At 46.9% G+C, this 15,571-nt stretch overlaps 1 protein-coding gene across 1 annotated transcript in view; it reads right to left on the bottom strand.

The window, feature by feature from the left end:
* Positions 1-3,255: 3,255 nt before the first annotated feature.
* zgc:153184 (capZ-interacting protein) overlaps positions 3,256-15,571 on the bottom strand; it is a 44,948-nt gene continuing 32,632 nt past the window's right edge. The window contains exon 6 of the mRNA XM_031791295.1: positions 3,256-7,025. Within this exon, the coding sequence (XP_031647155.1) occupies positions 6,525-7,025 (501 nt within the window). The 3' untranslated portion in view covers positions 3,256-6,524. The remainder of the gene's footprint in view (positions 7,026-15,571) is intronic.

The raw sequence follows: 15,571 nt of genomic DNA, 5'->3' as shown, positions 1-15,571 counted from the left end.
ATATGTTCTTCAAAAGAGAGATCAGGGTCCAGAGTAACGCCGAGGTCAAGGTCAAGTCAAGGTAAGCCTTCAGTTTGATTTATTTATTGCCAACAAGGCCCGTAGGTGTTACTGCTAAACTGCTTGCTGTACACTGCACTGCGTGATTGTACACATGGATTGGTGTCACGTGTGCTACTTCTCCGGCCTCCGGTTACCAGGCTGCTTGTTATGGTGCACACCTGTCACCATCGTTACGAGCGTCATCAGACTCACTTGGACTCCATCACTTCCCTGATTACCTTCCCTATATATGTCACTCCCTTTGGTTCCTTCCCTATATATGTCACTCCCTTTGGTTCCTTCCCTATATATGTCACTCCCTTTGGTTCCTTCCCTATATATGTCTCTCCCTTTGGTTCCTTCCCTTTATATGCCACTCCCTTTGGTTCCTTCCCTTTATATGCCACTCCCTTTGGTTCCTTCCCTATATATGTCACTCCCTTTGGTTCCTTCCCTTTATATGTCACTCCCTTTGGTTCCTTCCCTATATATGTCACTCCCTTTGGTTCCTTCCCTATATATGTCACTCCCTTTGATTCCTTCCCTATATATGCCACTCCCTTTGGTTCCTTCCCTTTATATGTCACTCCCTTTGGTTCCTTCCCTATATATGTCACTCCCTTTGGTTCCTTCCCTATATATGTCCCTCCCATTGGTTCCTTCCCTATATATGTCACTCCCTTTGGTTCCTTCCCTATATATGTCCCTCCCATTGGTTCCTTCCCTATATATGTCTCTCCCTTTGGTTCCTTCCCTTTATATGCCACTCCCTTTGGTTCCTTCCCTATATATGTCACTCCCATTGGTTCCTTCCCTATATATGTCCCTCCCTTTGGTTCCTTCCCTATATATACCACTCCCTTTGGTTCCTTCCCTATATATGTCCCTCCCATTGGTTCCTTCCCTATATATGTCACTCCCTTTGGTTCCTTCCCTATATATGTCCCTCCCATTGGTTCCTTCCCTATATATGTCTCTCCCTTTGGTTCCTTCCCTTTATATGTCTCTCCCTTTGGTTCCTTCCCTATATATGTCACTCCCATTGGTTCCTTCCCTTTATATGTCTCTCCCATTGGTTCCTTCCCCAGGTGTTATTGTTTCTGTTTCCTGTCTGTGAGGTGTTCATGTTTCTTGTTTTGTATTATGTTGTGTTTATTTATTAAAACACTCCCTGAACTTCCCGATCCTCAGCGCACTCGTTACAATTGGATTGTGGGTTTACTAACGCGTTAGTTCTAGTTTGGTGACTATAACGTTAATATGGTGACAGCAATGTAGGTTGTGTAGCGGTTAGCGGTTATGATATGAAGGTTTGGCTTGGAGAGGTGTTTGCGTCTGGTCACAGACAGCTGTTGTGTTGTGCACTGAAGTCCACAAGCGAAAGGAAAAGGAGAGAGTAGGAGGAGAGCGCATAGATGCCCAAATGAATTTTCAACAATCAAAGTGATGATGCTGTATGTGGCTGCCATGAAAGTGAACTGTGAGTGCAGATGATCAGGGGTGTATTCATTCTGCCAATTCTGTAGCAAAACGTTTCTTAAATGGAAGCAAGCGGAACGAAACAGGGAAGGGACCTACCTGAATTTGTCCAACAGAAACTCTCGTTACACAGCAGATCAGCTAGATGCAGGTAAGAGTGTGCAAGTCGGTATTGAAAGTGTCACCATCTGTCACCTTGATTACTCCAACTTGTCTCTCGACCTGTGTGCACCTACATTGTAAACTTTCAGTCATAGGCTATGTTGTATCAACCTCATGATGGGTACAGGGGAACATTTGAGTATCATTTAGTAGCCTAAACCTATCGATTTTACATTGAACTGGGTGAATATGAATGACAGTAACCTAAACCCATCACTGTTACATTGAACTGGGTGAATATGAATGACAGTAACCTAAACCCATCACTGTTACATTGAACTGGGTGAATATGAATGACAGTAACCTAAACCTATCGATTTTACATTGAACTGGGTGAATGGAATTTGAATGACAGTAACCTAAACCTATCGCTGTTACATTGAACTGGGTGAATGGAATATGAATGACAGTAACCTAAACCCATCACTGTTACATTGAACTGGGTGAATATGAATGACAGTAACCTAAACCCATCACTGTTACATTGAACTGGGTGAATATGAATGACAGTAACCTAAACCTATCGATTTTACATTGAACTGGGTGAATGGAATATGAATGACAGTAACCTAAACCCATCACTGTTACATTGAACTGGGTGAATATGAATGACAGTAACCTAAACCCATCACTGTTACATTGAACTGGGTGAATATGAATGACAGTAACCTAAACCCATCACTGTTACATTGAACTGGGTGAATATGAATGACAGTAACCTAAACCCATCACTGTTACATTGAACTGGGTGAATATGAATGACAGTAACCTAAACCTATCGCTGTTACATTGAACTGGGTGAATGGAATATGAATGACAGTAACCTAAACCTATCGCTGTTACATTGAACTGGGTGAATGGAATATGAATGACAGTCATCCAATATGCTGTAATAGAAATAAGGCCATGCTCATAAAAAATTATTATAATAATTGTCCTCCCTTAATTAACTTAAATGGCACCAACCGCCACTGAGTCCCAGTCCCTGAGTAGTGGCTTTAAAACCATCCTCATCACTCTTCCAACTATAATGTACTGCCACGTTAGTTATCCAACCCTTTAAAACCACGTTAGTTATCCAACCCTTTAAAACCACGTTAGTTATCCAACCCTTTAAAACCAAGTTAGTTATCCAACCCTTTAAAACCATGTTAGTTATCCAACCCTTTAAAACCACGTTAGTTATCCAACCCTTTAAAACCACGTTAGTTATCCAACCCTTTAAAACCACGTTAGTTATCCAACCCTTTAAAACCACGTTAGTTATCCAACCCTTTAAAACCACGTTAGTTATCCAACCCTTTAAAACCAAGTTAGTTATCCAACCCTTTAAAACCACGTTAGTTATCCAACCCTTTAAAACCAAGTTAGTTATCCAACCCTTTAAAACCACGTTAGTTATCCAACCCTTTAAAACCACGTTAGTTATCCAACCCTTTAAAACCACGTTAGTTATCCAACCCTTTAAAACCAAGTTAGTTATCCAACCCTTTAAAACCACGTTAGTTATCCAACCCTTTAAAACCATCCTCATCACCACTAACTCTGGAAGTACAATAACAAACATCAGGCTCTTCATTTTATATTTATTCATATGCTACGGACCAGAGCTATTAGATTCAGGCTATACAATATAAGCCTATATATCTGTCACTCTCCTATGTCAAATAAACACTAGCATTGTCATTTTACAGTGTTGAAAAGCAACACAAAAAAAACGTCTAAACTTGAATCTACACAACGATTGATAAACAGAATCAGTAAGTAAAACCTCCCAAAAAAAACACCTTGAGAAATTACAAAAAAAGGGGGGGGGGGGGGGAGTTACAAATATAATTTGATGACAGAGGACGAAAGAACGTTTGGAAATTATTCTCATTTAGCTTGTCAGATGGTTTGTGTGGTTGGCTGTTAGCTCCTTATACCATTGTATTTACAGGTTTGCATACCAAATGGCACCCTAATTCCCTTTATACAGAGACCTATGGGTCCTGGTCTAAAAGTAGTGCACTATCTAGGGGGATTAGGGTGCCATTTGGGACGTAGAGCCTTAGTATTCATCACCTCCACTATCCTCTGTCCCTCTGAACACTATCATTGCGGTGATGTTATGACCAGGGGAACGCAGTGTTTCACAGGATGTTAACTGTTTCCAGATCTTTTTATTGTTTTTTTTTTACATTCCATTCATCAGAACAGAAAAGGAGTCCAGACATTAAGACTAGCTAAAACCAGAGGCCTTTTTTCCATTCTCTCTCTCTCTTCTTTCTTTCTTTCTTTCTTTCTTTCTTTCTTTCTTTCTTTCTTTCTTTCTTTCTTTCTTTCTTTCTTTCTTTCTTTCTTTCTCTCCTTTCTTTCTTCTCTCTCTCTCTCTCTCTCTCTCTCTCTCTCTCTCTTTCTTTCTCTCTCTCTCTTTCTTTCTCTCTTTCTTTCTTTCTTTCTTTCTTTCTCTCTTTCTCTCTCTCTTTCTTTCTTTCTTTCTTTCTCTCTCTCTCTTTCTTTCTTTCTCTCTCTCTTTCTTTCTCTCTCTCTTTATTTCTTTCTCTCTTTCTTTCTCTCTCTTTCTTTCTTTCTCTCTCTCTTTCTTTCTTTCTCTCTTTCTCTCTCTCTCTTTCTTTCTCTTTCTCTCTCTCTCTCTTTCTTTCTTTCTTTCTCTCTCTCTCTTTCTTTCTTTCTCTCTCTCTCTTTCTTTCTCTCTCTCTCTTTCTTTCTCTCTCTCTCTTTCTTTCTCTTTCTTTCTCTCTCTCTTTCTTTCTCTCTTTCTTTCTCTCTCTCTTTCTTTCTTTCTCTCTTTCTTTCTCTCTCTTTCTTTCTTTCTCTCTCTCTTTCTTTCTTTCTCTCTTTCTTTCTCTCTCTTTCTCTCTCTCTTACTTTCTTTTCTTTAAAATGTTTATTTTTCTTCCAACCAGTGTGTTGCGTATTGCCTTGCGGCTGGTCTGTATGATCATTGCCATGTAAAGACAACAGCTGTTTCTGTGGAAACCAGGAAACGCTCTAATGTCATGTAAAGGTAAAACAAACAAAAAAAAGTTTGACATTTTAATATGGCATGAACACAACTATCTGATTGTCAAACAAATCACTTTAAAGAGTAGGCTACCTGCAGGCTGCGCACATGGAAAGAGACATCTGTGTATTCATGGAAGCCAAATGAAGCCATGCTTCCCCAAAAAGGTGAACAATAAAAAATAAAATGAAATGATGTCCTTCGAAAAATGTCCTACTCTTTTTTCCCCGACAGCAGCATCAGATAGATGGGTGACACGTACTGTTTTACTTTCTCCATTGAGGTTGATGTGTCTCGCTGTCGGGCGAGAGTCTCAGTCAAATTATCAATATTATCAACAATTCACACCCTGCTCTAGTGTCTTAGAGCTTGACAAGCTGCCTGGTCCTCCGGTGAGAGAGATGACCAGGAGAGGTGACCAGGAGAGGTGACCGGGAGAGGTGAGAGGTGACCAGGAGAGGTGACAGGCAACCAGGAGAGGTGAGAGGTGACCAGGAGAGGTGACAGGTGACCAGGAGAGATGAGAGGTGACCAGGAGAGGTGAGAGGTGACCAGGAGAGGTGAGAGGTGACCAGGAGAGGTGACAGGCGACCAGGAGAGGTGAGAGGTGACCAGGAGAGGTGACAGGTGACCAGGAGAGGTGACAGGTGACCAGGAGAGATGAGAGGCGACCAGGAGAGGTGAGAGGTGACCAGGAGAGGTGAGAGGTGACCAGGAGAGGTGAGAGGTGACCAGGAGAGGTGACAGGTGACCAGAAGAGGTAACCAGGAGAGGTGACAGGTGACCAGGAGAGATGAGAGGTGACCAGGAGAGGTGACCAGGAGAGGTGAGAGGTGACCAGGAGAGGTGACCAGGAGAGGTGAGAGGTGACCAGGAGAGGTGACCAGGAGAGGTGAGAGGTGACCAGGAGAGGTGAGAGGTGACCAGGAGAGGTGACCAGGAGAGGTGAGAGGTGACCAGGAGAGGTGAGAGGTGACCAGGAGAGTTGAGAGGTGACAGGTGACCAGGAGAGGTGAGAGGTGACCAGGAGAGGTGACAGGTGACCAGAAGAGGTAACCAGGAGAGGTGACAGGTGACCAGGAGAGATGAGAGGTGACCAGGAGAGGTGAGAGGTGACCAGGAGAGTTGAGAGGTGACAGGTGACCAGGAGAGGTGAGAGGTGACCAGGAGAGGTGACAGGTGACCAGAAGAGGTAACCAGGAGAGGTGACAGGTGACCAGGAGAGATGAGAGGTGACCAGGAGAGGTGAGAGGTGACCAGGAGAGGTGAGAGGTGACCAGGAGAGGTGAGAGGTGACCAGGAGAGGTGAGAGGTGACCAGGAGAGGTGACAGGTGACCAGAAGAGGTAACCAGGAGAGGTGACAGGTGACCAGGAGAGATGAGAGGTGACCAGGAGAGGTGACCAGGAGAGGTGACCAGAAGAGATGAGACACCTGGACCAAATACTATAAAGATAATTATTACTTCAAACTGCTGCAGAAACAAGAAAGTATCACCTCCAACAGTATCTGATAGAACACAAAGCTATGCAGAGGATTGTCTATACACTGCTAACAGACACAATTCAATGTGACAGGTGAAGCAAGGGCAGATTTAGTTCTGGGAACCAAGATTATGCAGGATACAGAATGTCCAACGAGGGTTCTTAGAAGACAAGCTAGTTTCATAATTAATGAGGATGCATCCCAAATGACACCCCTATTCCTTATATAGTGCACTACTTTTAACGAGGTCTCTGGTCAAAAGTAGTGCACTATTAAGCAGTAGGGTGCCACGTGGGACTCACCCAATGACTGATTGTATGATTTCTTCAACAGTGATTTGTGAACATTGTTCAGAGGTTTTCATCCCTCTCCCGAGGCTGAGCTGATTCCTCCTGTTCGTCTGTTTGCTTGTTGTCTCCTTTTGTTCCATAAGAGCAACAAGACCCTTCCTCTTCCTCTATGGCCTCCAGAGAATCTGAAGCCTGGGGCTCACCTAGCGCCTGTTCCCCAGCTTCCTTCTTCCTTCTTCCCATCCTGGGTGGCTGGGGCAGCCTCTCCTCCTCCAGAATGTTGTCCTCTTTGGCCTGTTCCCTGTCCCTGTCATTGTCTCCAGTCTCTGTCAGAGTGTCTGGGTGAGACGGGGGGCTTCCCTGGGTCTCCTCGCCCCTCTCCCCGCCCTCCCCTGTCTGCTCAAACACCTGATCCACCTGGTCCTCGGCCCCGTTTACCTGGGGGACGTCTTGGTTACCTTGGGACACAACCCCTCCCTCGGAGACTACGCCCTCCTCGACACACGACTGCCGGTGCTGCCGTGTGGGCGGACGCCTCTTGAAGGACAGCCGAACTCGACTCTACAGGGGAGGGAGAGAGAGAGAGAGAAACAGGAAAGACTGAGTGTTGTGCAACACACAATAGCTAATGAATAAAGTCAGGCTTTAGTAAGACTTGATTATCTTGAGCTTGGTTACAATCTCTGTTTTTCTATGATTTTGGCCTTCTGTACTTTAACACAACATCTTAGAAAGACAACCATTAGTCATGATAGTGTGTTTTTGTTCTATTAGGAACAAACTTAACACAATATGCATTTTAATGTGTTTAATTATGGATTCTATTGCTAATTAGTAATAATCTATCGAGCCAAATAGAATAGTGGTAGTAGGGCACTAGATAAGAGTGACAGACCCTAGAGGAGTAGGGCACTAGATAAGAGGGACAGACCCTAGAGGAGTAGGGCACTAGATAAGAGGGACAGACCCTAGAGGAGTAGGGCACTAGATATGAGGGACAGACCCTAGAGGAGTAGGGCACTAGATAAGAGGGACAGACCCTAGAGGAGTAGGGCACTAGATAAGAGGGACAGACCCTAGAGGAGTAGGGCACTAGATATGAGGGACAGACCCTAGAGGAGTAGGGCACTAGATAAGAGGGACAGACCCTATAGGAGTAGGGCACTAGATAAGAGGGACAGACCCTAGAGGAGTAGGGCACTAGATATGAGGGACAGACCCTAGAGGAGTAGGGCACTAGATAAGAGGGACAGACCCTAGAGGAGTAGGGCACTAGATAAGAGGGACAGACCCTATAGGAGTAGGGCACTAGATAAGAGGGACAGACCCTAGAGGAGTAGGGCACTAGATAAGAGGGACAGACCCTAGAGGAGTAGGGCACTAGATAAGAGGGACAGACCCTATAGGAGTAGGGCACTAGATAAGAGGGACAGACCCTATAGGAGTAGGGCACTAGATAAGAGTGACAGACCCTAGAGGAGTAGGGCACTAGATAAGAGTGACAGACCCTAGAGGAGTAGGGCACTAGATAAGAGTGACAGACCCTAGAGGAGTAGGGCACTAGATAAGTAGGGCACTAGATAAGAGTGACAGACCCTAGAGGAGTAGGGCACTAGAGAAGTAGGGCACTAGATAAGAGTGACAGACCCTAGAGGAGTAGGGCACTAGAGAAGTAGGGCACTAGATAAGAGTGACAGACCCTAGAGGAGTAGGGCACTAGATAAGAGTGACAGACCCTAGAGGAGTAGGGCACTAGATAAGTAGGGCACTAGATAAGAGTGACAGACCCTAGAGGAGTAGGGCACTAGAGAAGTAGGGCACTAGATAAGAGTGACAGACCCTAGAGGAGTAGGGCACTAGAGAAGTAGGGCACTAGATAAGAGTGACAGACCCTAGAGGAGTAGGGCACTAGAGAAGTAGGGCACTAGATAAGAGTGACAGACCCTAGAGGAGTAGGGCACTAGATAAGAGGGACAGACCCTAGAGGAGTAGGGCAATGGATAAGAGGGACAGACCCTAGAGGAGTAGGGCACTAGATACGAGGGACAGACCCTAGAGGAGTAGGGCACTAGAGAAGTAGGGCACTAGATAAGAGTGACAGACCCTAGAGGAGTAGGGCACTAGATAAGAGTGACAGACCCTAGAGGAGTAGGGCACTAGATAAGAGGGACAGACCCTATAGGAGTAGGGCACTAGATAAGAGGGACAGACCCTAGAGGAGTAGGGCACTAGATAAGAGGGACAGACCCTAGAGGAGTAGGGCACTAGATAAGAGGGACAGACCCTATAGGAGTAGGGCACTAGATAAGAGGGACAGACCCTAGAGGAGTAGGGCACTAGATAAGAGGGACAGACCCTAGAGGAGTAGGGCACTAGATAAGAGGGACAGACCCTATAGGAGTAGGGCACTAGATAAGAGGGACAGACCCTATAGGAGTAGGGCACTAGATAAGAGTGACAGACCCTAGAGGAGTAGGGCACTAGATAAGAGTGACAGACCCTAGAGGAGTAGGGCACTAGATAAGAGTGACAGACCCTAGAGGAGTAGGGCACTAGATAAGTAGGGCACTAGATAAGAGTGACAGACCCTAGAGGAGTAGGGCACTAGAGAAGTAGGGCACTAGATAAGAGTGACAGACCCTAGAGGAGTAGGGGCACTAGAGAAGTAGGGCACTAGATAAGAGTGACAGACCCTAGAGGAGTAGGGCACTAGATAAGAGTGACAGACCCTAGAGGAGTAGGGCACTAGATAAGTAGGGCACTAGATAAGAGTGACAGACCCTAGAGGAGTAGGGCACTAGAGAAGTAGGGCACTAGATAAGAGTGACAGACCCTAGAGGAGTAGGGCACTAGAGAAGTAGGGCACTAGATAAGAGTGACAGACCCTAGAGGAGTAGGGCACTAGAGAAGTAGGGCACTAGATAAGAGTGACAGACCCTAGAGGAGTAGGGCACTAGATAAGAGGGACAGACCCTAGAGGAGTAGGGCAATGGATAAGAGGGACAGACCCTAGAGGAGTAGGGCACTAGATACGAGGGACAGACCCTAGAGGAGTAGGGCACTAGAGAAGTAGGGCACTAGATAAGAGTGACAGACCCTAGAGGAGTAGGGCACTAGATAAGAGTGACAGACCCTAGAGGAGTAGGGCACTAGATAAGTAGGGCACTAGATAAGAGTGACAGACCCTAGAGGAGTAGGGCACTAGAGAAGTAGGGCACTAGATAAGAGTGACAGACCCTAGAGGAGTAGGGCACTAGAGAAGTAGGGCACTAGATAAGAGTGACAGACCCTAGAGGAGTAGGGCACTAGATAAGAGGGACAGACCCTAGAGGAGTAGGGCAATGGATAAGAGGGACAGACCCTAGAGGAGTAGGGCACTAGATACGAGGGACAGACCCTAGAGGAGTAGGGCGCTAGATAAGAGGGACAGACCCGAGAGGAGAAGGGCACTAGATAAGAGTGACAGACCCTATAGGAGTAGGGCACTAGATAAGAGTGACAGACCCGAGAGGAGAAGGGCACTAGATAAGAGTGACAGACCCTAGAGGAGTAGGGCACTAGAGGAGTAGGGCACTAGATAAGAGTGACAGACCCTAGAGGAGTAGGGCACTAGATAAGAGGGACAGCCCCTAGAGGAGTAGGGCACTAGATAAGAGGGACAGACCCTAGAGGAGTAGGGCACTAGATAAGAGGGACAGACCCTGGAGGAGTAGGGCACTAGATAAGAGTGACAGACCCTAGAGGAGTAGGGCACTAGATAAGAGTGACAGACCCTAGAGGAGTAGGGCACTAGATAAGAGGGACAGTCCCTAGAGGAGTAGGGCACTAGATAAGAGGGACAGCCCCTAGAGGAGTAGGGCACTAGATAAGAGGGACAGACCCTGGAGGAGTAGGGCACTAGATAAGAGTGACAGACCCTAGAGGAGTAGGGCACTAGATAAGAGGGACAGTCCCTAGAGGAGTAGGGCACTAGATAAGAGGGACAGCCCCTAGAGGAGTAGGGCACTAGATAAGAGGGACAGACCCTGGAGGAGTAGGGCACTAGATAAGAGTGACAGACCCTAGAGGAGTAGGGCACTAGAGGAGTAGGGCGCTAGATAAGAGTGACAGACCCTAGAGGAGTAGGGCACTAGATAAGAGGGACAGACCCTAGAGGAGTAGGGCACTAGATAAGAGGGACAGACCCTGGAGGAGTAGGGCACTAGATAAGAGTGACAGACCCTAGAGGAGTAGGGCACTAGATAAGAGTGACAGACCCTAGAGGAGTAGGGCACTAGATAAGAGGGACAGTCCCTAGAGGAGTAGGGCACTAGATAAGAGGGACAGCCCCTAGAGGAGTAGGGCACTAGATAAGAGGGACAGACCCTGGAGGAGTAGGGCACTAGATAAGAGTGACAGACCCTAGAGGAGTAGGGCACTAGATAAGAGGGACAGTCCCTAGAGGAGTAGGGCACTAGATAAGAGGGACAGCCCCTAGAGGAGTAGGGCACTAGATAAGAGGGACAGACCCTGGAGGAGTAGGGCACTAGATAAGAGTGACAGACCCTAGAGGAGTAGGGCACTAGAGGAGTAGGGCGCTAGATAAGAGTGAGACCCTAGAGGAGTAGGGCACTAGATAAGAGGGACAGACCCTAGAGGAGTAGGGCACTAGATAAGAGGGACAGACCCTGGAGGAGTAGGGCACTAGATAAGAGTGACAGACCCTAGAGGAGTAGGGCACTAGATAAGAGTGACAGACCCTAGAGGAGTAGGGCACTAGATAAGAGGGACAGTCCCTATAGGAGTAGGGCACTAGATAAGAGGGACAGACCCTAGAGGAGTAGGGCACTAGAGGAGTAGGGCACTAGATAAGAGGGACAGACCCTAGAGGAGTAGGGCACTAGATAAGAGTGACAGACCCGAGAGGAGAAGGGCACTAGATAAGAGTGACAGACCCTAGAGGAGTAGGGCACTAGATAAGAGGGACAGACCCTAGAGGAGTAGGGCACTAGATAAGAGGGACAGACCCTGGAGGAGTAGGGCACTAGATAAGAGGGACAGACCCTAGAGGAGTAGGGCACTAGATAAGAGGGACAGACCCTAGAGGAGTAGGGCACTAGATAAGAGGGACAGCCCCTAGAGGAGTAGGGCACTAGATAAGAGGGACAGACCCTGGAGGAGTAGGGCACTAGATAAGAGGGACAGACCCTAGAGGAGTAGGGCACTAGATAAGAGGGACAGACCCTGGAGGAGTAGGGTACTAGATAAGAGTGACAGACCCTAGAGGAGTAGGGCACTAGATAAGAGTGACAGACCCTAGAGGAGTAGGGCACTAGATAAGAGGGACAGTCCCTAGAGGAGTAGGGCACTAGATAAGAGTGGCAGCCCCTAGAGGAGTAGGGCACTAAATAAGAGGGACAGACCCTGGAGGAGTAGGGCACTAGATAAGAGTGACAGACCCTAGAGGAGTAGGGCACTAGATAAGAGGGACAGACCCTAGAGGAGTAGGGCACTAGATAAGAGGGACAGACCCTGGAGGAGTAGGGCACTAGATAAGAGTGACAGACCCTAGAGGAGTAGGGCACTAGATAAGAGTGACAGACCCTAGAGGAGTAGGGCACTAGATAAGAGTGACAGACCCGAGAGGAGAAGGGCACTAGATAAGAGTGACAGACCCTAGAGGAGTAGGGCACTAGATAAGAGGGACAGACCCTGGAGGAGTAGGGCACTAGATAAGAGTGACAGACCCGAGAGGAGAAGGGCACTAGATAAGAGGGACAGTCCCTAGAGGAGTAGGGCGCTAGATAAGAGGGACAGACCCTAGAGGAGTAGGGCACTAGATAAGAGGGACAGCCCCTAGAGGAGTAGGGCACTAGAGGAGTAGGGCGCTAGATAAGAGGGACAGACCCTAGAGGAGTAGGGCACTAGATAAGAGGGACAGACCCGAGAGGAGAAGGGCACTAGATAAGAGTGACAGACCCTAGAGGAGTAGGGCACTAGATAAGAGGGACAGACCCTATAGGAGTAGGGCACTAGATAAGAGTGACAGACCCGAGAGGAGAAGGCCACTAGATAAGAGTGACAGACCCTAGAGGAGTAGGGCACTAGATAAAAGTGACAGACCCTAGAGGAGTAGGGCACTAGAGGAGTAGGGCACTAGATAAGAGGGACAGACCCTATAGGAGTAGGGCACTAGATATGAGTGACAGACCCTAGAGGAGTAGGGCACTAGATAAGAGGGACAGACCCTAGAGGAGTAGGGCACTAGATAAGAGGGACAGACCCTAGAGGAGTAGGGCACTAGATAAGAGGGACAGCCCCTAGAGGAGTAGGGCACTAGATAAGAGGGACAGCCCCTAGAGGAGTAGGGCACTAGATAAGAGGGACAGCCCCTAGAGGAGTAGGGCACTAGATAAGAGGGACAGCCCCTAGAGGAGTAGGGCACTAGATAAGAGGGACAGCCCCTAGAGGAGTAGGGCACTAGATAAGAGGGACAGACCCTAGAGGAGTAGGGCGCTAGATAAGAGGGACAGTCCCTAGAGGACGAGTAGAGGACATTACAAGGCTGCTTCCGACCGCTCTACGACAGATTCCTGGAGCTACAGGACACTACAGGGCTGCTTCCGACCGCTCTACGACAGATTCCGGGAGCTACAGGACACTACAGGGCTGCTTCCTACCGCTCTACGACAGATTCCGGGAGCTACAGGACACTACAGGGCTTCTTCCGACCGCTCTACGACAGATTCCGGGAGCTACAGGACACTACAGGGCTGCTTCCGACCGCTCTACGACAGATTCCGGGAGCTACAGGACATTACAAGGCTGCTTCCGACTGCTCTACGACAGATTCCTGGAGCTACAGGACACTACAGGGCTTCTTCCGACCGCTCTACGACAGATTCCGGGAGCTACAGGACACTACAGGGCTGCTTCCGACCGCTCTACGACAGATTCTGGGAGCTGACGCTGTCATAGTTCATGAGGTGTCAAACAACATCAGGAGGCTCGGAACGTCTGAAAATTGTTTTTAAAGAACTCTTGCACTAAAAGATTCCAAAAAGGAGCCAATCATTTCAGGTCCGGTACGATAGTTGAAAGATTCAGTGTGAAAGTTTGGATACACCTACTCATTATTCTATATTGTAGAATAATAGTGAAGGCATCAAAACTATGAAATAACACATATGGAATCATGTAGTAACCAAAAAAAGTGTTAAACAAATCAACATATATTTTATATTTGAGATTCTTCAAAGTAGCCACCCTTTGCATTCATGACAGCTTTGCACACTCTTGGCATTCTCTCAACCAGCTTCATGAGGTAGAGCACCTGGAATGCATTTCAATTAACAGGTGTGCCATGTTAAAAGTTAATTTGTGGAATTTATTTTCTTCTTAATGCGTTTGAACCAATCAGTTGTGTTGTGACAAGATAGCGGTGGGTATACAGAAGATAGTCCTATTTGGTAAAAGAACAATTCCATATTATGGCATGAACAGCTCAAATAAGCAAAGAGAAACGACAGCCTATCATTACTTTAAGACTTGAAGGTCAGTGCATTCCTCCAGTGCAGTTGCAGAAACCATCAAGCATTATGATGAAACTGTCTCTCATGAGGACCGCCACAGGAAAGGAAGACCCAGAGTTACCTCTGCTGCAGAGGATGAGTTCATTAGAGTTACCTGTCTCTCATGAGGACCGCCATAGGAAAGGAAGACCCAGAGTTACCTCTGCTGCAGAGGATGAGTTCATTAGAGTTAACTGTCTCTCATGAGGACCGCCATAGGACAGGAAGACCCAGAGTTACCTCTGCTGCAGAGGATGAGTTCATTAGAGTTAACTGTCTCTCATGAGGACCGCCATAGGAAAGGAAGACCCAGAGTTACCTCTGCTGCAGAGGATACGTTCATTAGAGTTACCAGCATCAGATTGCAGCCTAAATAAATGCTTCTCAGAGTTCAAGTAACAGACACATCTCAACATCATCTGTTCAAAGGAGACTGCGTGAATCAGGCCTTCATGGTTGAATTGCTGCAAAGAAACCACTACTAAAGGACATCAATAATAAGAAGAGACTTGCTTGGGCCAAGAAACACGAGCAATGGACATTAGACTGGTGGAAATCTGTGCTTTGGTCTGATGAGTCCAAATTGGAGATTTTTGGTTCCAACCGCCGTGTCTTTGTGAGATGCAGGGTAGGTGAACGGACGATCTCCGCATGTGTGGTTCCCACTGTGAAGCATGGAGGAGGAGGTGTGATGGTGCTTTGCTGGTGACACTGTCTGGCATTTATTTAGAATTCAAGGCAAACTTAACTAGCATGGCTACCATAGCATTCTGCAGCGATACACCATCCCATCAGGTTTGCGCTTAGTGGGACTATCATTTGTTTTTCAACAGGACAATGACCCAACACACCTCCAGGCTGTGTAAGGGCTATTCAACCAAGAAGGAGAGTGATGGGGTGCTGCATCAGATGACCTGTCCTCAACAATCACCCAACCTCAACACAGTTGAGATGGTTTGGGATGAGTTGGACTGCAGAGTGAAGGAAATGCAGCCAACAAATGCTCAGCATATGTGGGACCTCCTGCAAGACTGTTGGAAAAACATTCCAGGTGAAGCTGGTTGAGAGAATGCCAAGAGTTTGCAAAGCTGTCAAGGTAAAGGGTGCCTACTTTGAAGAATCTAAAATATATTTGGATTTGTTTAACACTTTTTTGGTTACTAAATGGTTCCATATGTGTTATTGCACAGTTTTGATGTCTTCGCTATTATTCGACAATGTTTACAAAATAGTAAAAATAAAGAAAAACCCTTGAATGAGCAGGTGTGGCCGAACTTTTGACTAGTAACATTTTGGAAGCCACAATCTATCTGCAATATTAAAGCTGATCTACCCCTTACATTTTTTTAAAATAAAGAAATGATGGAGGAGAGAGAAGGAATTGAGGAGGAGAGAGAAGGAATTAGGGAGGAGGAGGAGGGTGAAGGAATTGAGGAGGAGGAGGAGGAGGAGGATGAAGGAATGGAGGAGGGGGATGAAGGTATGGTGAAGGAATGGAGGAGGGTGAAGGAATGGAGGAGGAGGAGGGAGAAGAAATGGAGGAGGAGGAGGAGGGAG

This window comes from Oncorhynchus kisutch, linkage group LG15 (assembly GCF_002021735.2).
Source record: "Oncorhynchus kisutch isolate 150728-3 linkage group LG15, Okis_V2, whole genome shotgun sequence".
In the NCBI taxonomy this organism is placed as follows: domain Eukaryota; kingdom Metazoa; phylum Chordata; class Actinopteri; order Salmoniformes; family Salmonidae; genus Oncorhynchus; species Oncorhynchus kisutch.
Note: the sequence above shows the minus strand (reverse complement) of the source record. Positions and strands in the feature narration are given on the sequence as shown.